Source organism: Amblyraja radiata, chromosome 4 (assembly GCF_010909765.2).
Source record: "Amblyraja radiata isolate CabotCenter1 chromosome 4, sAmbRad1.1.pri, whole genome shotgun sequence".
NCBI classification, from domain to species: domain Eukaryota; kingdom Metazoa; phylum Chordata; class Chondrichthyes; order Rajiformes; family Rajidae; genus Amblyraja; species Amblyraja radiata.
In genome coordinates this window covers 29,257,821-29,282,230 of record NC_045959.1, presented here as the reverse complement: position 1 = coordinate 29,282,230, position 24,410 = coordinate 29,257,821, and the positions used below count along the sequence as shown (strand labels likewise).

The 24,410-nt window shown below is 47.6% G+C and overlaps 2 gene segments (V, D, J or C); both read right to left on the bottom strand.

The window, feature by feature from the left end:
• Positions 1–22,704, bottom strand: part of LOC116971946 — a 59,266-nt gene extending 36,562 nt beyond the window's left edge. The window contains 1 exon segment of the C gene segment in view: positions 22,610–22,704. Coding sequence covers positions 22,610–22,652 — 43 coding nt within the window.
• Positions 21,414–21,954, bottom strand: LOC116971948. The segment is given in 2 exon segments: positions 21,414–21,763; positions 21,857–21,954. Coding segments are annotated over 2 exon segments (405 nt in total).
• Positions 22,705–24,410: the final 1,706 nt, after the last annotated feature.

The window sequence follows — 24,410 nt, the reverse complement described above, 5'->3', positions numbered from 1 at the left end:
TAAAGACCTCTATCAAGTCCCCCCTTAACCTTCTGCGCTCCAGAGAATAAAGACCTAACTTATTCAACCTATCTCTGTAACTTAGTTGTTGAAACCCAGGCAACATTCTAGTAAATCTCCCCTGTACTCTCTCTATTTTGTTGACATCCTTCCTATAATTGGGCGACCAAAATTGTACACCATACTCCAGATTTGGTCTCACCAATGCCTTGTACAATTTTAACATTACATCCCAGCTTCTATATTCAATGCTCTGATTTATAAAGGCTAGCATACCAAAAGCTTTCTTTACCACCCTATCTATATGAGATTCCACCTTCAAGGAACTATGCACGGTTATTCCCAGATCCCTCTGTTCAACTGTATTCTTCAATTCCCTACCATTTATCATGTACGTCCTATTTTGATTTATCCTGCCAAGGTGTAACACCTCACATTTATCAGCATTAAACTCCATCTGCCATCTTTCAGCCCATTTTTCCAAATGGCCTAAATCACTCTGTAGACTTTGGAAATCCTCTTCATTATCCACAACACCCCCTATCTTGGTATCATCTGCATACTTACTAATCCAATTTACCACCCCTTCATCCAGATCATTGATGTACATGACAAACAACAAAGGACCCAACACAGATCCCTGAGGCACCCCACTAGTCACCTGCCTCCAACCCGACAAACAGCCATCCACCATTACCCTCTGGCTTCTCCCATTCAGCCACTGCTGAATCCATCTTGCTATTCCTGCATTTATACCCAACAGTTTAACCTTCTTAACCAACCTTCCATGAGGAACCTTGTCAAAGGCCTTACTAAAGTCCATATATACATCATCCACTGCTTTACCCTCGTTAATTTCCCTAGTAACCTCTTCAAAAAATTCAAGAAGATTAGTCAAACATGACCTTCCAGGCACAAATCCATGTTGACTGTTCCTAATCAGACCCTGTTTATCCAGATGCTTATATATATTATCTCTAAGTATCTTTTCCATTAATTTGCCCACCACGGAAGTCAAACTAACAGGTCTATAATTGCTAGGTTTACTCTTAGAACCCTTTTTAAACAATGGAACAACATGCGCAGTACGCCAATCCTCGGGGACTATTCCCGTTTCTTATGACATTTGAAATATTTCTGTCATATCCCCGGCTATTTCTACACTAACTTCCCTCAATGTCCTAGGGAATATCCTGTCAGGACCTGGAGACTTATCCACTTTTATATTTTTCAAAAGTGTCAGTACTTCTTTTACTTTGAAACTCATAGTATCCATAACTACTCTACTCGTTTCCCTTACCTCACATAATTCAATATCCTTCTCCTTGGTGAATACCGAAGAAAATAAATTGTTCAATATCTCCCCCATCTCTTTTGGCTCTGCAGATAGCTGCCCACTCTGTTTCTCCAATGGACCAATTTTATCCCTCGTTATCCTTTTGCTATTAATATAGCTGTAGAAACCCTTTGGATTTACTTTCACCTTACTTGCCAAAGCAACCTCATATCTTCTTTTAGCTTTTCTAATTTCTTTCTTAAGATTCTTTTTACATTCCTTATACTCCACAAGCACCTCATTTACTTCATGCTGCCTATAATTATTGTAGATCTCCCTCTTTTTCCGAACAAGATGTCCAATTTCCCTTGAAAACCAGGGCTTTCCAATTTTTACTGTTTCCTTTCAACCGAACAGGAACATAAAGATTCTGTACTCTTAAAATGTCCCCTTTAAATGTGCACCATTTCTCTTCTACATCTTTCCCATAAAACAAAATGTCCCAGTCCACTCCTTTTAAATCATCTCGCATCTCATCAAAGTTAGCCTTTCTCCAATCAAAAATCTCAACCCTAGGTCCAGTTCTGACCTTCTCCATAATTATATTGAAACTAATGGTATTGTGATCACTGGACCCGAAGTGCTCCCCAACGCATACCTCCGCCACCTGTCCCGTCTCATTTCCTAACAGGAGGTCCAGCACTGCCCCTCCTCTAGTAGGTACCTCTATGTATTGCTGCAAAAAACTATCCTGCACACATTTTACAAACTCCAAACCATCCAGCCCATTTACAGAATGTGTTTCCCAGTCTATGTGTGGAAAGTTGAAATCTCCCACAATCACTACCTTGTGCTTACTACTAATATCTGCTATCTCCTTACATATTTGCTCTTCCAATTCTCGTTCCCCATTTGGCGGTCTATAATACACCCCTATAAGTGTTGCTACACCTTTCCCACTTCTCAGTTCCACCCAAATAGCCTCCCTAGATGAGCCCTCCAATCTATCCTGCCAAAGCACTGCTGTAATATCTTCCCTGACTAGCAATGCAACACCTCCACCTCTTGCCCCTCCAATTCTATCACACCTGAAGCAACGAAATCCTGGAATATTTAGTTTCCAATCACAGCCCTCCTGCAACCATGTTTCACTGATCGCCACAACATCATACTTCCAGGTGTCTATCCAGACTCTAAGCTCATCCACCTTTCTTACAATGCTCCTAGCATTAAAATATGCACATTTAAGAAACCCACCCATTAATGTCTCAACGGGTAAAGCCCACCCGATCGTCACGATTGCCTGGAGTCGTCGGATTTTCGAAACCATCCACAGCCTAGCTCACCCTCCCATCCATGCCACCTCTGCCCTGGTCGCGTCCAAGTTCGTCTGGCACGGATTACGAATGCAGGTCGCAGCATGGGCCCACGCTTGTATCTCCTGCCAGACTTCCCAGGTGCAGAGGCATGTGCACCCGCCCGTGCAGGATTTCGCTGTTCCAGACGGCAGCTTCCTGCACATCCATGTTGACCTGGTGGGTCCCTTGCCGTGTTCGCGTGGGGCCACTCACTTACTAACTATCGTGGATAGGTTCACCAGGTGGACGGAGGCAATACCGTTAACCGATAACTCCACTGAGGCTTGTGCCTACACTATTGCTCCAATTGGATCACTCATTTCGGGGTCCATTCAGATATCACTACTGATCGTGGGGCCCAGTTCACGTCCTCCGTGTGGTGTGGTATGGCGCAGCTGTACGGCGCGAAGCTGCACCAGATCATCGCGTATCATCCGGAATCGAACAGTTTAGTCGAGCGGTTTCACAGACACCTTAAGTCGGCGTTGAAGGCCCGGTTCACCAGCCCCGATTGCGTTGACCAGTTGCCCTGAACTACATCAGAACTACACATAAGGAAGATCTCGACGCCTCCTCGGCCGAGCTGGTTTATGGCTCGGTTTTGCGGGTACCTGGGGATTTTCTGCCCACTACTCGCGATCAGGAGGTCCTAGCTTCGGCGGTGCTAGTTGACCTTCGCGAGCGGGCACGCGTTGGTCCCGGTTCCCACCTCCCGACATGGGTGGTCCGCGGTGCATGTGCCTACTATGTTACGGGATTGTGCTTATGTTTTCCTTCATAGGGATGCTCACCGCTTGCCGTTACAGCGGGTGTACGAAGGACCGTACAAGGTGGAAGTGACTAGTTCCTCGACTATCACATAGATAGATACATAGAAAATAGGTGCAGGAGTAGGCCATTCGGCCCTTCGAGCCTGCACCGCCATTCAATATGATCATGGCTGATCATCCAACTCAGTATCCCGTACCTGCCTTCTCTCCATGCCCCCTGATCCCTTTAGCCACAAGGGCCACATCTAACTCCCTCTTAAATATAGCCAATGAACTGGCCTCAACTACCCTCTGTGGCAGAGAGTTCCAGAGATTCACCACTCTCTATGTGAAAAAGTTTCTTCTCATCTCGGTCCTAAAGGATTTCCCCCTTATCCTTAAGCTGTGACCCCTTGTCCTGGACTTCCCCAACATCGGGAACAATCTTCCTGCATCTAGCCTGTCCAACCCCATAAGAATTTTGTACGTTTCTATAAGATCCCCTCTCAATCTCCTAAATTCTAGCGAGTATAAGCCAAGTCTATCCAGTCTTTCTTTATATGAAAGTCCTGACATCCCAGGAATCAGTCTGGTGAACCTTCTCTGCACTCCCTCTATGGCTATAATGTCCTTCCTCAGATTTGGAGACCAAAACTGTACGCAATACTCCAGGTGTGGTCTCACCAAGACCCTGTACAACTGCAGTAGAACCTCCCTGCTCCTATACTCAAATCCTTTTGCTATGAAAGCTAACATACCATTCGCTTTCTTCACTGCCTGCTGCACCTGCATGCCTACTTTCAATGACTGGTGTACCATGACACCCAGGTCTCGCTGCATCTCCCCTTTTCCTAATCGGCCACCATTTAGATAATAGTCTGCTTTCCTGTTTTTGCCACCAAAGTGGATAACCTCACATTTATCCACATTATACTGCATCTGCCAAACATTTGCCCACTCACCCAGCCTATCCAAGTCACCTTGCAGTCTCCTAGCATCCTCCTCACAGCTAACACTGCCCCCCAGCTTAGTGTCATCCGCAAACTTGGAGATGTTGCCTTCAATTCCCTCATCCAGATCATTAATATAAATTGTAAATAGCTGGGGTCCCAGCACTGAGCCTTGCGGTACCCCACTAGTCACTGCCTGCCATTGTGAAAAGGACCCGTTTACTCCTACTCTTTGCTTCCTGTTTGCCAGCCAGTTCTCTATCCACATCAATACTGAACCCCCAATACCGTGTGCTTTAAGTTTGTATACTAATCTCTTATGTGGGACCTTGTCGAAAGCCTTCTGGAAGTCCAGATATAACACATCCACTGGTTCTCCCCTATCCACTCTACTAGTTACATCCTCGAAAAATTCTATAAGATTCGTCAGACATGATTTACCTTTCATAAATCCATGCTGACTTTGTCCAATGATTTCACCACTTTCCAAATGTGCTGCTATCCCATCTTTAATAACTGACTCTAGCAGTTTCCCCACTACCGATGTTAGACTAACTGGTCTGTAATTCCCCGTTTTCTCTCTCCCTCCCTTCTTAAAAACGTTGGACATGGGTGGCAGGGAGGATTTCGGCTCCGTCAGCTGCCTTAAGCAGCCTACGCCGACGAGGATAGCCCGGTGGCTGTGACCGCTCCACGGCGTTGGGGGCGCCTGCTGGCCGTTTTGCCGCCCTCTACACCTGTTACCCCTGGTTATGTTTCACCGGTCCCCTCTGTTACGCCATCGAATTGGTGCTGAATCAATCAATCAACCTTTATTGTCATCTTGCAAGCAACAGTTGTACAGTGCAAAATGAAAAGACGTTTCCCAGGGAATAGCGGAGCATCGCACATGAAATTTAAAACATTTCACACATAATAACACTAAAATCAATCCAGTCCCTGATGGAACAGTATAAATAGTTAAAAGCAGGTAAAACACAACGTTAAAATACAATAAAACCAATCATAAAAATGTCCGGGGCAGCTGATTTGAGTGGCCAGTGCCAGTTATTAAAGTGGCCAGTGACAGTTATTAAAGTGCCCGTGCCAAGCCGCAGAATCAAGTGACTGTGAGTACAGAGTGACTGTTTAGCAGCCTCACAGCCTGTGGTAGGAAGCTGTTTAGCAGTCTTGTAGTCCGGGCTTTGATGCTTCGATATCTCTTGCCTGATGGCAGGAGATCCAGGTGTATGTGGAGGGGGTGCAGTTTGTCCTTAGAGGTTGGTGGATGGGGTCATGTTGGACCAAAACGTGTGTGCAGCTTTGGAGGTCAGCAGGCACGTAGACCATTGTGGGTATTCACCATGTCACAGTTGGCCTGAGTAGCTGCAAAGTTTGCCGTAATTGATCGACATATCTGCTTGGATCATAGGATCTGTCTGTGGAATTTGGTTCGACAAATTCGCCAGGCAGCTTCAGAGTTGTTCTATAATCCATTTCTACCAACGAACATCTTAGGTCTGCTTTCACCGCCGTACGAATGCCAAGCAGAACCAGAAGCAACCGTTCATTCCAGTTTGACGCTTCTCCTCCGGCTGCCAGAGCAGCTTTCAACTGGCGATGGAGCCGTTCAATTAGGCCATTCGTTTGTGGATGATACGCAGTCATTCGAATTCGGTTCATACCCAAGAGGTTGGTTAGTGTTTGAAACAGCGCAGACTCGAATTGCGGTCCTCGGTCTGTTGTGTTCGTACTTGGTACCCTAAAGTCCGAAATCCATCGGTCAACAAAAGCGCGGGATATTGCTTCCACTGAAATGTTGATGACTGGGATAGCATCTTGCCATTTTGTGATTATCTACTTACTTGTCTTCACAAGTGAGCAGATATGTGTGATTTCTTGATGGTAGGAGTAGGCCGACCTCGGTGCACGTGCTCGAAACAAGTGTTCAGTACAGGAAACTCACAGAAAGGGGTCTTAGTACTGGAGTGCCTGGAGTTCTTGGATTGTTGACATGGTAGACAAGTCTTCGCCCATAATCCAACGTCACCAACGTCGGGCATTAATCCACCTGCAAAGAAAAGTGTGAAAGAAAATCCGCTCCGATAATGGGTTTTGACACATCGGCGACTATCGTTTTCTGCAGTCGGGCATGACTGATTTCTGACCAAATGTCTGTATGCTAGAATTGTTTGCATCAGGGTTAGGGTGAAAACGCTCTTGGGAACTGGGAGGAATGACTGATAACTCGGCGCCAGAGACGATGAGATAGTGCATACCCAAAAGGCGGTCACTGAGGAAAAGGCGGTGGCTAGTTTGCCCACAGGTAGCAGTCGCCTCTACTGCCGGGCCTTGTCGTTTCCCGGGTGTTGATGTTTGTAGAAGGAGCAAGGAGGTTGACACGACCATAATTCCGGTGTTTCCAGCAAATGCGTTGGGCATCGTCTCGGCCCCGTCCCTGACCCCCAAGGTTTGCGTTAAACCTGAAACGGGGATGGTTCTGCTGGGCTGCCAAAGCCTTGACTTGGACAGTGAGCGCTTCAATTTGCTGTTCCTGCTGTGCATTTGCCGGCTTTACTGTTGTTGCATTAACCATAGTCACCTGCAGTGCAGTGGTTGGCTCCATAACAATGTCGGCCTGTTTTGTGAGCTCATCTACACTGGCCGAATGAAACATATCTATCAGGTGCCCCTACACATGAGTAGGCATCAGGCATGTGCCGTGAGTAGTTAGTCAGGATAGGCAGTCAGTATCTTTGGTCAGTCGGCTTTCAAAAAACATCTTGAAAACCACGCATGCGCAGATTGTTCTCTCGACTTTTATAAAATAATTTGTCTTCTAAAGTATTTAAAAACATATAGCTCAAAGAAATTTACTTACCACATTCTATTTGTTGAAATACAACTGCATAGTCACTCTTTCCTGTTGTACCACGCTGGTTTAAATGTTCTCATTATTTTTGTTCCCTTGCGCTGTTGAAGTTCTTTAAGTTCCGGCTTTGGTCTGCAATTTTTAATTATTTTGGTATTTTCCTCATAAGATTGCTTAGAGAAACTCTGAAGATATCCATCTTTGAAAAACCCGCCAAGAAACTTGCGCTGCACATGCACGCAGTCCACGGTGTAACATTCGCCCACGGAAAGACACTCTTGCCATATAGGGAGCACAGAGAAGGTTCACCTGACTGATTCCTGGGATGCCAGGACTTTCATATGAAGAAAGACAGGATAGACTCGGCTTGTACTCGCTAGAATTTAGAAGATTGAAGGGGGATCTTATAGAAACTTACAACATTCTTAAGGGGTTGGACAGGCTAGATGCAGGAAGATTGTTCCCGATGTTGGGGAGGTCCAGAACAAGGGGTCACAGTTTAAGGATAAGGACCGAGATGAGAAAAACATTTTTCACACAGAGAGTGGTGAATCTGTGGAATTCTCTGCCACAGAAGGTAGTTGAGGCCAGTTCATTTGCTATATTTAAGAGGGAGTTAGTTGTGGTCCTTGTGGCTAAGGGGATCAGGGGGTATGAAGAGAAGGCTGGATACCGAGTTGGATGATCAGCCATGATCATATTGAATGACGGTGCAGGCTCGAAGGGCCGAATGGCCTACTCCTGCACCTATTTTCTATGTTTCTATGTTTCTATGTAAAGGCCGAATTTCAGCTGCCTTTATAGACCGTTGACACCGATGGCTTGAAGCAGCGTCGATGGCACGTGAGTAGCATATACTTCCACGTTTTAAATGTACTGCGGATGAAAGGCACGGGAGCTCGATCTCTTAGGTAAACATAATTCTCCCGTGCCTTTACTATTTATATTTAATAATTACCGCTTTATAATTTTATTCAGGGTAGGCACTGCTTACCCTGCCTACCCTGACGGCACGTGCCTGGTAGGCATGCAGTGGAGAAACTTCTGTTTCCAGACATCACTGTCAATCTTTTTGTTTACCTCCAGCCTGCGCCATCTGTGCAGCATTTGTAATGGTCTCATGTCGCCGAGATTATCATCTCCTAGCAGCTCCAAAACGCGGGCATGCTTCGAGGGCTGGGTTCGCTCCAAAATAGCGGATGTAAGCACGTTGTCTGGCGTCATTTCTTCAGGATTAAGGAGCACGTCCTCTACTTCCCATGCCATCTGCTCTGGAAGACAAGCTGCTGGGTACCCGAATTTTGTCCGTTGGCTCGTGACATTGAGGGAGTGAAACCGAGCTTCTAGCATTAAACAGCACGCACCTGCGCTGGTTGTAAAACGATTTGGGACGTCGAGTTTTACTTCGTCGGCTGACACTGTGTCACTTTTATCGTCATACATTTTGTGGGTAAGTGGAAGGTTGCGTGTAGCAATGGGGTCACCAGTTGTAGGATCTACTGAATCCCACGACAGAAAGCAAGGAACAAATGGTACATAGCTGAGCCATGCACTGTGTCATGTTTATTCCAGAAGCCCCTTTTACCAACATTCTCACCAATCATAACCCGTGTGCAGATAAGGCCAACTAGTGCATCTGACTTTGGAGTTATTATTGAGCTCTTGTGGCTGGGCCTTCTCGTGAGGCAGATGGCGAGTCGCCAGTGGTGACAGGCTGTATGCAAAACCATCGTGGGGTTGAAGGCGTCACAGTAGTCCTGTAACATAAATGTCAATTTTCATTTACTGGTCCATGCCTGAATTTTGATTACATATTGGTGTTGCAAGTAAATGATTCTTCATTTGCTGACTAGTTGTGAATGGAGCTGGATATTTTGTAATCATCAACAAACATCAGACCTCATGAAATCTTGGCATTGTACAGCAAAGAAATGGGCCTTTTCCTGACAGACAATGCTGAACGTGACGACTAGCTAAGCTAACCCCATCTGCTTATATTAGAACTGTATCTCATGAAGCAATTGAAGATGCCTAGGAAGAAACTCTTGCAGTGATTCTCTGTGTCTGAAATGATTAACCACCAACATCCTCATGCATTAACCCTAGTATGAGGTATGGCAGCAGTCCTTGGAGGGATTTCCCTTTGATGCCTAATCAGTTCAGCTTTACCAGAGGTCCTATGTGGATACAGTCAACCATGTTCTGCATTGAGATCAAGAACAATCACTCCCACCTAACCTCTGGAATTCAACACCTTGATATGTGTATGGACCAAGGCTGCAAAGAGGTCTAGGGCCAGTGGTCCTCATGAAATCAAAACTGAGATTTGGCAAGCAAGTTGATGGTGAGTTCTATTTAAAGGCCTTGTGACGACATCCTCCACCACTTAGCTAATGATTGAGGCTGTTCTGATTGCGTGGCATTGGTCATTTGGATTGCTCTGCTGTATCTTCATCATTGACCATCAGATTAGCGGGTCAATTTGCCATCTGATAGAACCAATGGCAGCAGCTACCTATACTGGAACAGCTTGTGTAGAGACTCAGCCAAGGTGCAGGGCGACAGTACTACTGATTTGTTTTTCTGGTCTCAAAGCCTCTGCTGAACCCAATGCCCTCAATCATTTCTTGTTGTACATGAGAAATTTAAGATTAAGATTAATATTTCATGTACCTGCAGGTTGGCCAGGTCAGCGTGGTGGGTTCCAATCACATTTCCTTGAGAGTGCCCTATACCAAATATCCCAGGTCACCCATGCAAGATCCCAGTCAAACTTGCAGAGACATAACTCATAGGTAAAGTGTTAGATTTCTCTAACACATTCTCTGGATATGACATGCCCCACTTGTACAATGGTGTGAAGGTGATAGTCTTCATCTATGCATGTATCACGGGGTACAGATACAATGAGAATCTTGCTTGCAACAGCATGATGTTGTCTGAGTATACAGTATGTGCACATGTGCGTACACTCAGACAATACACACAAGGTAAATTATACTTAAATTATACGTAAATTTTGGAAGACAATAAAAAATATATTAAAAAATAAGACATTAGTGCAAAACACAATTAGAAAACAAGTCCATGGTAGTTCAAGAGGTGGCCTGGAACCAAGAAAGGAATATGGTTGTGCAACTTGGTTCAAGAACCTGGTAGGAGAGTAGTCTCCCTTAACCAGGCGGTGTGCGCTCTTCCTGGCTGACAAACCAGAGACTCGACCCTCCCTTGATGAGAAGGGCATGTTGGGAGAAACACCAGATTTATCTATTATTGACGAGACTGCCCAAACAAGTAAGTAAGTAAGTAAGTTTATTGGCCAAGTATTCACATACAAGGAATTTGCCTTGGTGCTCTGCCCCACAAGTAACAACACGACATACAGTGACAGTTACGAACGACTCAGAAAACACTAAACATTAATAATAATAATAAATTAATGATAAAACACCATTGATCAAGCATGTGAACCAACAAAATACCAGATCAAAGGGAGACTACAGATTTTTGGCTGTTGAGTAGAGCAACTACTCGTGGATAAAAACTGTTTTTATGTCTGGCTGTGGCAGCTTTGACAATCCGGAGTCGCCTTCCAGAGGGAAGTGATTCAAAGAGTTTGTGGCCAGGGTAGGAGGGGTCAGAGATGATCTTGCCCGCTCGCTTCCTGGCCCTTGCAGTGTACAGTTCATCAATGGAGGGAAGGTTGCAGCCAATAATCTTCTCTGCTGATCGGACGATTCACTGCCGCCTCCAGGTCTCATGCTTGGTGGCTGAGCCAAACCAGACCATGATGGAGAAGGTGAGAACAGACTCCACGATGGCCGTGTAGAATTGGATCATCATTGCCTGTGGCAGATTGTGTTTCCTCAGCTGCCGCAGGAGGTACATCCTCTGTTGTGCCTTTTTGACTGTGGAGTCGATGGTAGCCCCCCACTTAAGGTCCTTGGAGATGATGGTTCCCAGGAACTTAAAAGACTCCACAGATGTGACTGTGGTGTTGTTGATGGTTGGGGTGAAGGGAGGGGGGGGGGGGGGGCTCTCCTACAGTGTACAATCAGTTCCACTGACTTAAGAGCATTGAGCTCTAGGTTGTTGCAATGGCACCAGGACGCCAGCTGCGATACTTCCTGGAGAGACCACATCACATGGCTTCAATGCTAGGTGGGGGGTCACGGTCAGATAGTAAACAGGGGGGGGGGGGGGGGTATAGAAACTTACAACATTCTTCAGGGGTTTGACAGGCTAGATGCAGGAAGATTGTTCCCGATGTTGGGGAAGTCCAGAACAAGGGGTCACAGTTTACGGATAAGGGGGAAATCCCCCACCAGCATTGAATCCATGTGATGTGGTCTCTCCATCGAGAAAGGCAAGGCAACCAGGCCAATGAGATCATCCCTCCCGAGGTTACACTCTATGCCCATCCTAGCTCAGAGATACCTCCCTGTTCACTGTAAAATTCCCATTTTCGGAGCTGCAGGCAGGGGCGAAAATCCTGGAGGGGCAGGGGGGACGCGCCCCCTCCCTGCTTTGAGAGGTGGGTGACATCCCCCCCCCCCCCCTCCCCTCCCCCATGTTTTGTAATCCGGACTTTATCAGATGCTTTCTCCGTTCGCGGGGCCTTTCAGCGCCCGGCGCGGTTAAAATCAAACTGCTGCATTGAGGCGATCGAGGTTCCCGATGTAAAAGCTCCCGCCGGCCGATGAAAACCCCCCGTCTCTGCAAGTTTGACTGGGATCTTGCATGGGTGACCTGGGATATTTGGTATAGGGCCGCCAAGAAATTGTGCCCCCCCCCCCCCCCCCCCGCATGTTTTGATCAAAGACACTGCGGTGGTTTTGATAGCGATTTCCGTGCCGCCTTCAGGGACTGGTGTTTGTGGGTAAAGCGGAGCTCAGCAAGGCAGGGGATCAGTATCCATCTGCCGCCCCACCGGCCGGGCCGTGTGTTTGCTTACATCCTTCACCCACCGCTCCACGGAAGGCGACCCTCCAGGAATTTGGATAACACCAGAGCCATGGCCTCAACATTGAAGCGGTAAAGCTTCCTTGAAACTGGAGGCCAGGACACTCCAAAAGTGGCTTGCTCTGGTTCGGACCCCAACACCTGGCCCTGGGAGAAAATGTGGTCGAGGACGTTGAAGTCTCCGGATCAGGTACACACTCTGACAGGCGCCTGCTCCGGCTTTTTGTGCGGAGTTTGTGTTTATGTTACACGCTGTGTATAGCCAGTAGGCGCAGTAATAAGTGGCAGATTGTTCTGCCGTTAATCTTTCGATAATGAGATAGAATTCAGAATCTGTATTTTTTTCAATTTTGTAGGAATTCCCGAATCCTTCGTCCCGTGTCGTGCTGCCTGTAAAGTAGAGTATCCTTGTGAGCGATTGGCCGGGTTTCTGTTGATACCAGTGAATGGGGTTGGTGCTGCTAATCGTGGCTCCATTCACTTGACACCCGATTCTCCCCGTTTTCCCGGCAGGCTTGCTAATCGATGCTTTGGGCTGGATCAGGGTCTGGGCCAAAGATTCACCTGGAGAAAAAAAATAATCAGATACAGATTAAAAAAGACTGCACGGCGGAATGGGCCGACAAACCCCGCAGAGGTACAGGACACGCACAGGTCAAAGTCAGCGCTAGGAACCAGTAACTCAGCCACATGTTCACTCATCTGGCTCGGGGCGATTTACCCGACCAACTGGTTAGAAACTGGGAGAAATCAACTCCCTTTCCACGGGATATTGGTGTCGGAGATTAACCCACTCCGCTCCCATTTGCTAGACGTGTTCCATCATTTATAGGCAGATTTTTAGTGGCCCTCTGTTTCATTGGAGGAGATGATTGGAGGAGGGGTGGGACACGAACATGTAGAGGCAGAAGGAAGAGCCCATTCGGCCCTTTGAACCTGCTCGCCATTTACCGAGATCCGGTCTGATCTCTTACCTCAGCGCCATGTTCCAGCATTATCCCACTTATCTTTGATTCCCGCAAGTGCCAAGTGCACTTTGGCGTCTCCCTGCTATTCCGTCCCTACCCGAGGAGATATCCGTCTGCCTATTTTCAACGCAGTCTCATGCATCCAGCCCTCGCATTTTAAACAGTCGATGCCGAATTACCGCGACATTGGGACATGAAATTAAAGTGTCAACGGGCGCGGCGGTTTATTGTACACCGGCTTCCAGCAACATAGTTTTATGTTGGGTTCTTGCGCAGCCCGCAGGGCGCTATACACCGAAAATAGACACAAAATGCTCGAGTAACTCAGCGGGTCAAGCAGCATCTCTGGAGAAAAGGAATATGTGGCGTGTCGGATCGAGGCCGATCTTCATATTGCGAGCCAGGGGAAAGTAAATGTATTGTTCGCCTGGTCAATGAGCGGGAGCACCGCAATTCTGTCCGCGTTCTGTGCATTAAGCACTGCACTGCACTATTGAAGAAGGGTTTCGGCCCGAAACGTTACCTATTTCCTTCGCTCCATAGATGCTGCTGCACCCGCTGAGTTTCTCCAGCATTTTTGTGTACCTTCGTTTTTCCAGCATCTGCAGTTCCTTCTTGAACACTATTGGTGGGATGTTGTGCTCCCTCGCCATGCTCCTGATTACTGATGTGTGTAGAATCCGTTCACTTCAGCTCCTGGTTCTGGTTTTGTCGGCAAGTATTATTGCAACACGATAAAATGTGATTCTCATCGTAGGGAGTCTTACACGTTTATTTATTTTATGTAAGTACGGCGTAGAAACAGACCCTTCGGCCCACCGAGACCGCGATGAACAGCGATCACCCGTACCCTAGTTCTATCCGACCCACAAGGGACAATTTACAGAAGCCAATTATCCTACAAACCTGAACGTCTTTGGAATATGGGAGCAAACCGGTGCACCCGGAGAAAACCCATGCGGTCACAAGGAGAACATACAAACTCGGTATTGACAACACCCATAGTCAGGATCGAACCCGGTTCTCTGGCACTGTAAGACAGCAGCTATACCGCTGTGCCACCGTGCTGCCCGATCCTACCGCCCGATCCCCAATCTCGGATCAAAATGCGACCATCCACCTGCCTCCACAGATGGCAGAAAACTCGAGTGTATAAGAAAGGGGTGCAGAAACTGCCTTCTTCATCTACGCCTATCTTTTTTGGGGCTCCTTCCATGAAGAAGAGAATCACAGTACATATAGATATGTAGTTATGCATTACAACGCGTCAGTAGTCTGTAAATTGTTAACAATCACGTACAAGTGAGTGACCAAACATTCAAATGGTGCCTAAACTAAATGACTTCGCGATTGTTCTAACATCGACGTGAAATAGAGCAAAAATGGTGCAGATGTGGAATCAGATATGGGAGGAAGGTGAGGAGTGAAATGTAGAACTGGGGGGAGGGATTGTGAGAGGAAAGTAAGTTATCAGGGGTGAAAGGGGAACATCAAAATATATTGGGGGCGTAGCAGGTAGGAGTGGGAGATGAGTGGAAGGAACGGGACAAAGGAACATAATATGATTAGTTTTAATCTGCAATTTGAGAAGGAGAACGTTAAATCGGAAGTGTCAGTGATGCAGTTGAACAAAGGGGACTATGAAGGCATGAGAGGGGAGCTGGCCAAAGTAGACTGGAAAGGGATCCTAGCTGGAATGACGGTGGAACAGCAACAGCAGGAATTACTGGGCATAATCCGGAAGACGCAGGATCATTTCATTCCAGAAAGGAAGAAATATTCTAAGGGGAGTAGGAGGCAACCGTGGCTAACAAGAGAAGTTAGGGATAGAATCAAACTAAAAGAAAAGATGTATAACACAGCAAAGAGTAGCCGGAAGCCACAGGATTGTGAAACTTTCATAGGACAACAGAAGGAAACAAAACGGGCAATACGGGCTGAAAAGATGAAATAGAAGGGAAGCTGGCCAGGAATATAAAGAAGGACAGTAAAAGCTTCTTTAGATATGTTAAGGGAAAAAGAGTAGCAAAGTCAAATGTGGGTCCCTTGAAGGCTGACATGGGTGAAATTATTATGGGCAACAAGGATTCAGATTCAGATTCAGATTTAGATTAAACTTTAATTGTCATTGTCCGTGTACAGTACAGAGACAACGAAATGCATTTAGCATCTCCCTGGAAGAGCGACATAGCATATGATTTGAATAAATATTTACATTAGCATATATACAGACATAGTGTTTTTCCTGTGGGAGGAGTGTCCGGGAGGGGGGGGGAGGGGGGGTGATTGGCAGTAACCGAGGTACGTTGTTGAGTAGAGTGACAGCCGCCGGGAAGTAGCTGTTCCTGGACCTGCTGGTCCGGCAACGGAGAGACCTGTAGCGCCTCCCGGATGGTAGGAGGGTAAACAGTCCATGGTTGATGTGAGAGCAGTCCTTAGCGATGCTGAGCGCCCTCCGCAGACAACGCTTGCTTTGGACAGACTCAATGGAGGGGAGCGAGGAACCGGTGATGCGTTGGGCAATTTTCACCACCCTCTGCAGTGCTTTCCGGTCGGAGACAGAGCAGTTGCCATACCATACTGTGATACAGTTGGTAAGGATGCTCTCGATGGTGCAGCGGTAGAAGTTCACCAGGATCTGAGGAGACAGATGGACCTTTTTCAGTCTCCTCAGGAAGAAGAGACGCTGGTGAACCTTCTTGATCAGAGTTGAGGTATTGTAGGTCCAAGAGAGGTAATCGGAGATGTTAACACCCAGGAACCTGAAGCTAGAAACACGTTCCACCTCCGTCCCGTTAATGTGGATGGGGGTGTGCGTGCCGCCCCTGGACTTCCTGAAGTCTACAATGAGCTCCTTGGTCTTCTTGGTGTTAAGGGCCAGGTTGTTGTCAGCGCACCATGCTGCTAAGTGCTGGACCCCCTCCCTGTAGGCCGACTCATCGTTGTTGCTGATGAGGCCAATCACCGTTGTATCATCTGCATACTTGATGATGGTGTTAGTACCATGTACAGGTGTGCAGTCATAGGTGAAGAGGGAGTAGAGGAGGGGGCTCAGCACACAGCCGTGTGGAACGCCGGTGTTCAGGGTGAGGGTTGAAGAGATGTGCTTGTCTAACCTAACAGACTGTGGTCTGTTGGTTAGAAAGTCCAGTATCCAGTTGCAGAGGGAGGGATAAATGCCCAGGTTACCGAGTTTGGTGATCAGTTTAGATGGTATAATGGTGTTGAATGCTGAGCTGTAATCGATGAATGAATATTCCTTTAATAATCCTTTTCAGGAAATTATTTGCCACGACAGCTTCAAGACAAACATAACATAACACCACGCTTTCATACACAACAAGTTAAAATACGTTAAAATACAAGTTAAAATACAATTAATTTAAAAAAAAAAAAAAAAAAAAAAAAAAAAAAAAAAAAGTGCAGTTATTTGTGCTCATTAAAAAGTCTTATTGCAGCTGGTAAACAGGACTTCCTGTATCTCTCCGTTTTGCACATTGGTGCAATCAGCCTCTTGCTGAAGATACTGCTCTTGATCACCTTCAGGGCATGGAGTGGGTGAACAGCATTCTTACGTAAGTGTCTCTGTTGTCGAGGTGGGAGAGGGCGGAGTGAAGTGTCGTTGAGATGGCATGCTCCGTACTCCTGTTCTTGCGGTAGGCAAACTGATAGGGATCCAATGTGGGGGGTAGGCAGCTTTTGAGGTGTGCCAGGACCAGCCTCTCGAAGCACTTGGTGATGATGGGGGTAAGTGCAACTGGGCGGAAGTCATTGAGGCTTGCCGCAGTGGAGTGTTTTGGCACTGGCACGATGGAGGTGGTTTTAAGGCACGTGGGGACAACTGCTTGGGCAAGTGACAGGTTGAAGATGTCAGTCCAGACGTCTGTCAGCTGCGCAGCACAGGCCCTGAGCACGCGCCCGGGGATGCCGTCAGGGCCAGCAGCCTTACGTGCATTAGTCCTACTCAGTGCCACGTATACGTCGTAGGGGGTGAGTGTGAGGGGTTGGTGATCGGCAGGGAGCACAGCCTTGATGGCTGTCTCTAGATTGTCCCTGTCGAAGCGGCCATAGAAGTGATTAAGTTCCTCAAGGAAGGAGGTGTCGCTGGATGTGGGGGTGGTGTTGGAGGGTCTATAGTCCGTGATGGCCTGGATGCCTTGCCACATGCGTCGGGGGTCGGAGTTGTTGTTGAAGTGCTCCTCAATCCTGAGCTTATGGCAGTGCTTGGCCTTCTTGATGCCCCTCTTCAGGTTAGCCCTGGATGAGCTGTAGGCTCGAGCATCGCCTGACCTGAAAGCGGTGTCCCATGCTTTCAGCAGTAGCCTGACCTCGCTGTTCATCCATGGTTTCTGATTCGGGAATATGGTCACCTGTTTGAGGGAGGTGACACTATTGATGGTGGAGTTTATAAAGTCCAGAATAGAGGATGTGTAGGAATCAATGTCCGTGTGGGAGTCAAGGGTGGCCTGGGCTGCAAACGCCTTCCAGTCAGTGTTTCCAAAACACTGCTGAAGTGTGGAGTCCGCTTCCTCTGACCAGACTTTAACTGTCCTCACAGTTGGTTTAACCAGTCTGATGAGTGGGGAGTACTTAGGGAGCAGGAACAATGAGACGTGATCAGACTGACCAAGGTGGGGGAGGGGGATGGCTTTGTAAGCTTCAGCCATGTTGGTGTAGACTTTGTCCAGTGTCTTGTCTACTCTAGTGGGGAAGGAGACATGTTGGTGGAATTTGGGGAGTACAGTCTTCAGGTTAGAGTGATTGAAGTCACCGCAACAATGAAGGCTGCCTCGGGGTTGTGCGTCTGTTGATTGCTAATGGAAGTATGCAGCTCTTTCATTGCAAGCTTGGCATTAGCATCAGGAAGGGATATAGGCTGCAGTCACAACAGTGGAGGTGAACTCTCTGGGCAGATAGAACGGTCTGCGTCTAACCAAGAGGAACTCTAGGTTAGCTGAGCAGTGACTTTCGATGATGGTGGAGTCCGTGCACCATGCTTTATTTACATAAATGCACAGACCCCCACCTCTGGTCTTACCGGAGTCTGTTGTCCTGTCCGATGGGAGTAAATGACGCCCCGTTAGCTGGATGGCGCTGTCAGGAACGTCGGTGTTGAGCCAAGTTTCCGTGAAGATAAGGATGTTGCAGTCTTTGATCCAGTTGTGGGAGGTGATCCTTAGCCGGAGTTCGTCCATTTTGTTTGCCAGTGAGCGCACGTTGGCGAGGAAAAGGCTAGGAATCGCTAGCCTGTGTGGGGCTAGATCTAACCTGGCCTTTAACCCACCTCTGCGTCCCCGGCGGTGCTTTCGTACGCGTCGCCGTCTGTTGGTGCTTCTGGTCGGCCGAGCTGGCTTGGTGCGCGCTGGTGTTCTGCCGCTCAGTTGCTCCGCGACTCCGTGACTCCGCAGGCGGTGTCCAGCCCCGCAGCTCTGCTGATGGTCTCGAGCCCCGGGGCTCACCTGGCGTTCTCCAGCACCGCGGGTCAGGTGAGCTCCACGGGTCGGGTGGTGTTTTTCAGCTCCGCGGGTCGGATGGTGTTCTCCAGCACCGCGGGTCAGGTGAGCTCCACGGGTCGGGTGGCGTACTCCAGCTCCACAAGTCGGGTGGCGTTCTCCAGCCCCGGGACTCACCTGGCGTTCTCCAGCCCCGCGGGTCGGGTGGTGTTCTCCAGCTCCGCGGGTCGGTTGAGCTCCGCGGGTCGGTTGAGCTCCGCGGGTCGGTTGAGCTCCGCGGGTCGGGTGAGGACCGCGGGTCGGGTGGCGGTCTCCAACCCCGCGGCTCACCTGGCGGTCTCCAGTCGGGTGCTCTGTTGCTCTGATGAGCTCAGACGGAAGACGGAGATCGCCCAAAAAGTTGTTGCAGCCGCAGGAACCGAAGTCCAGACGTTTCTGTCGGCTGTACGAAATGGATACAAGGGGAATCGTCGCTATTTTTCCCATTTTTATGAGACACAGCAGAAGAGGACATGGCAGAAGAGTTGAATAGGTACTTCGGATCTGTCTTCACTAAGGAAGACACAAACAATCTCCCAGATGTACAGGCGGACAGAGGATCTAAGGGGGTAGAGGAACTGAAATAAATTTTCAATTGGGCAGCAGCCACTTTACAGCCGCATAGAGGGGACTCGCAGTGGAGTTGACGTGCATTCAGTGTTATTCGCAGCTCTGAGAGCCGTGACCCTCTCGCTTCCTGGATCTGGCAGAGACTGAGAGAGGGAATACACTTCCGGGTTTTACAGTCCCCCCCCCCCCCCCCACCAGCGGGGGCAGCAGAGAAAATGGCAATTTTTTAAATTAATATCTCTCTGATTTTTCATCGACGGGAAAAATCCTCCAGTCCAGGAAGGCGGAGGGGGGCTCTGAGCGAGGTGGCCACAAATGACGGCCGTAGGTGGCGGCGTTCTCTTGGAAACTGCAGCACAGTGGGCCAAAAACGGTCAAGGTCAGACTTTTAGTAATATAGATAGATGCTCTTTCTCATCTGGATATTTTGTACCAAGCCCGTGGCCGTGAAGAAAATGACCATTGGTTTTCCTAAAGGGCCGAATCTGTGTTGTGAATATGGAGGAATTCTTTAGTCACTAGAAGATTTTGAAAGAAGGTATATGCCATTACTTTCAATAAGGCAACAAACACAAAGCCGTCTACGCCCAAACACACTGACTGGACAAACCCACCGACGTCCAAATCCATCCCCTCCCAGCCTACCCACACTCTAATCATCTGCTTCCCAAACCCAACTATTCCCAAATCATCCACTCGTAAACCCAGCCACTGCTCAAAGCCACAAACCTACCTCCTCCTAAAAACCACCCACTGGCCAATGCTATCTACTCCCAAACCCACCCTCTCCCCCAAATCAACTGGTCCCAATGTTACCCACCCCAAAACACCCACTCCCCAAACACACATATTCACAAACCTACCCACTGTTTAAATGCACCTATTCCCAGACCCACCTGCTCCTCAAACCCAGCTATCATCAAACCCACACACCCAATGCCACTCATTCCTAATCCACCTACCCCAGGTATGCCGTGCAGTTTAAACTCCAGTCCTAGTTGCCTGTCTTGGAGGTCTTCACCTATGGGAAGAGACAGATGAGCTGCTTTTTTATGGGGAGAAGGAGGGCGAGGAATGAGCAGATTGGGATGTAAAATTAAGTGCCATAGATAGAGTAGATAGAATCGCTTTTCAATGATATGGGATATCAACAACAAGACGGTACAGCTTTAAGATGAGAGGGATAGGTTTTAATGGGGGTAGACACAAAATGCTGGAGTAACTCAGCGGGCCAGACAGCATCTCTGGAGACAAGGAATGGGTGACGATTCGGGTCAAGACCCTTCAAAAGGTATTTGAGAGGAAAGTTTTTTTTAACTGACAGTGGTTCATATCTGGAACGTGTATGTGTGTGTGTGTGTGGGGGGGGGGGGGTAAATCAGATACAACCACATCCTTTAAGAGACACATATGAATGTAGTTATATCAATAAGGCAGAAAAAAGGATACGGAACTAATGCGGGGCAAATGGGTTCAATATAGATCAGACAAAAGGTCAACATGGATATGGTGGGCCGAAAGACAATTTTCCCATGGTGTACAATTCAATTACTCTAGTTCAGAGAAGGGCGCTTAGATTGAACTATTTGTTCCCTGTGAACATGGGACGACGGAAGTGGCTTGGGTATTCGTTGGTATCCATATGGAAGGATGAGGGGGTACCTCATTGAAAGTTACCGAATAGCCTGGATAGAGTGAGTGGATGTGGAGAAGATGGTTCCACTAGTGGGAGAGTCTGGGACCAGAGGTGATAGCCTCAGAATAAATGGACTTTCCCTCAGGAAGGAGATGAGGAGATTTTTTTTTGTCAGAGTGTGCAAATCTGTGGAATTCATTGCCACAGAAGGCTGTGGAGGCCATGTCAATGGATATTTTTAAAGCAGTTATAGATTCTTGACGTCTATGCGTGTCACGGGTTATGGGGGGAAGGCAGGGCGGGGTTGAGAGGAGAATGGTGAAGTAGACATGATTGAATGGTGAAGTAGACATGATGGGCCAAATGGCCTAATTCTGCTCCCATCACATGAACTTATGAACTAATGTATGTCCTTCGGATCCACGTTGATGCGCATTTTTAATTTGTCAAAACAACTTTATTCATTCCAGTTATAAAATAAAATGCAAATAACATCGTGGAGAAAACCGAATGGCCCCCGGTATACGCAGATGTTCGCGGAGATCTGCAGACGCCACACCTGTGAGTTGGTCTCGAACCACTTGAACATGTTGCACACAAGTTGGGTTTATGTACTGGCTTCCCGTCGCTCTCGGCCACTGTGTTGCCAATAAGCACAGTAATAGGTACCAGCATCATCCGCTCGGATATTCGTCAGGAGCAGAGTGCACGATTTTTTCTCAGATATTTTACTAGCAGTGAATCGTTCCTCCGCCACATCTTTCTGATATTCGGATGCAGTCTTAAAATACAATAGCCGCTGCAGCCCTTCCCCCGGCCTCTGCCGGTACCAATGTATAACGGCTTCTTCCAAATCTATATCTCCAACCTCACAGTAAAAGTGGACAGGTTTCTTTGGACCTTTAGTGATCGATAATTGAGACTGCGTCAATATTTGAGCCGCCGATATACCTGCAGGAGAAAAGAGCACATGGTTATCGAAATCTTTCACACGGTGACAGTGAAAGGCTGATGAAAATGGTCGTTAAAATGCTAACCACTGACAGAGAAAGGAGATCAATAAAATGACAGCCAAGGCCGCCCTCATGTTCAGGAGTTGGGGCATCGCGTCCAGCCAGGCGACTGAGATGCTACTGGTCTCACCAACGCCCCACTTCTGTCGCACCAGGAAGTTGCCGCTTCCATTTGGTGCGATGTCGTTTCCTATTCCAGCTCAGAGATAAATTTCACTCCGGATCTCAGCCTCACCGCGTGATGCTGGAGCGCAAACCAAGCGCTACAGGCAGAGTGTCAAGATATCGGTAAATGCAATACCAGTCCCACTTATTGACTGGGAATAAACCGCAGTTCCCAATGCTCAGCGAAGCAGTCAAGCTGCCAGAGAGGCTCGAGGGGTTTTTGTATCGACCACCTGTCATTGCATCACACTGTGATACCCAACTGGCACAGTAATAGGTGGCGGCATCAGACAGGTCGGTGTTATCAATCACAAGAGAGAAAGTTGAGTCACTTCCCTCGGCTGAGAATTTGGCGGGTATTCCCTGATCCCGCTCCGATTTTCCTTTGCTATAGCGCAGGATCCTTCTGGGCGCCTGGTCGCTGCGTTGTTGATACCAATGGATATCGTCGAGACCCTTTGCCAAGCACTGTATCTTCACGGTTGTGGTCACAGGCTTCGTGATCGACATCTGAGGCTGTTGCAAATCATTGGCAGAATATCCAGCTGTAAATTAAAAAACATTGAAGCTACATGGACAAGGAAAGACGGGAAAGTGGTTGTTTCCATACAGTACTTACCAAGGAAAAACCACCAGGAGATAACTAGACAACGGAGCGACATGCTGCCGCGGTAACTATTCGGATGGACTAGCTCCTCTGATCACATGGTTAGAATGAAATGCGAGGTGCCCCGGTTGTGGTCTGCACCTTTAGCTGCAAGTTGATTTGTGAGTACATTTGCCCAGAGAGAGGTGGGAACAGGAGTGGTTTTACGACCAGTCTGCAGACGGAGCACCTTCTAATAAGTAAGTTGCAACGTTGAAGTCATGCAGTTGATACTGGCTGTCGCGCAAGTTCTCGCTTGCTTTGGAAGCAGCAGCAATAAGATCACATTCACAGTTGGACCCAAAGTGCTGGAGTAACTCAGCGGGCCAGGCAACATCTCTGGAGAAAATGAATAGGTGACGTTTCGGGCCGAGACCCTTCTTCAGACTGAAGAATCCCGCATCGGAATGTCTGTCACCTGCCCTTTTCTTTCAGAAATGCTGCCTGACCCGCTGAGTTCCTCCAGCACTTTGTATCGATCTTTGTTATAAACAAGCATCTGTTGTATTTTTGTTCCCACGTTCTCGTATTCACAGTTCTTCTTTCCATGCTTGCCATCCTGGTTGCACTTTGCCTCAAACATTCCCCATGACATTATCTCGTTTCTTCTTGTGTTCTCCCCGTTATATTTTCAACATTAGTCCTTGCCACCTCGGTGATTATACCAAGTTCTGAAGTCTCAGTCTGGCAGCATAGCTACTGCTCGATCTGCTAAGTGCTTCCAGCGTTTTTTTTTACTTTTTCCTTGCAATCACAAGAATTTGAAGGGATCTGTAAACATTGGACACTTCGGTTTATCTCTCATTGGTTCAAATGTCATGCCAGAGAACTCAGGACATAAAAAAATGGAGAAAATGAGCAAGAGCACGTCAGTGGTCCCTTCAACGCGTTCCCCATTCATTAAGGTCACCGACTAAAGGTATTTCTCCTGGTCGCCGTTTCCTTGCACGACCCCCGACCAAGGTTCAAGGGTCAAGACGATATAATTGGCATCGTGACCGACAACGGAACAATTACATTCTTACTTCCTGCAGTTTAACAGGCCGGTAAATGCAACAGCACGCTGATATATATAACCATCAAAACAGCATCACTTAATAGCCATTAAGACTACATAACCAAAATAATGAAAAGATCCAAGTCCGCAACGAAACCAAAGACATAGTCATAGAAACATAGAAACATATAAAATAGGTGCAAGAGCCTGCACCGCCGTTCAATATGATCATGGCTGATCATCCAACTCAGTATCCCGTACCTGCCTCCATACCCCCTGATCCCTTTAGCCACAAGGGCCACATCTAACTCCCTCTTAAATATAACCAATGAACTGGCCTCAACTACCTTCTGTGGCAGTCAACAGAATATCATAGTTGCTGAGGTTAGTGTTGTTTAGTGTTCAAGAACTGATGGTTGCAGGGAAGAAGCTGGTCTTGAAGCTGGAGGTCACGGTCTTTAGGCTCCTGTACCTTCTTCTCGCTGGTAGTAACAAAATAGGGGCACTCAAATCCAGATATTATCCTGCATAGGCACTGAATGAATGTAATAAATAAGTCTCTATAGCCCATGGGACAGAGATACATATTTACAAATTGGAATGGCATGCAACCTGGAGGGGAATCTGCAGGTATCAATGCACCAGTTAAATTAATCTATGATGGAAGAGAATTGTCAGTAATATGGGTGAATAATTGTAGTGCATCTGATAACCTGCAGAGAGAGTGCAGTTATCTGCACCATCTTATCTGCATAACATGGTCAGGTTTAATCTACA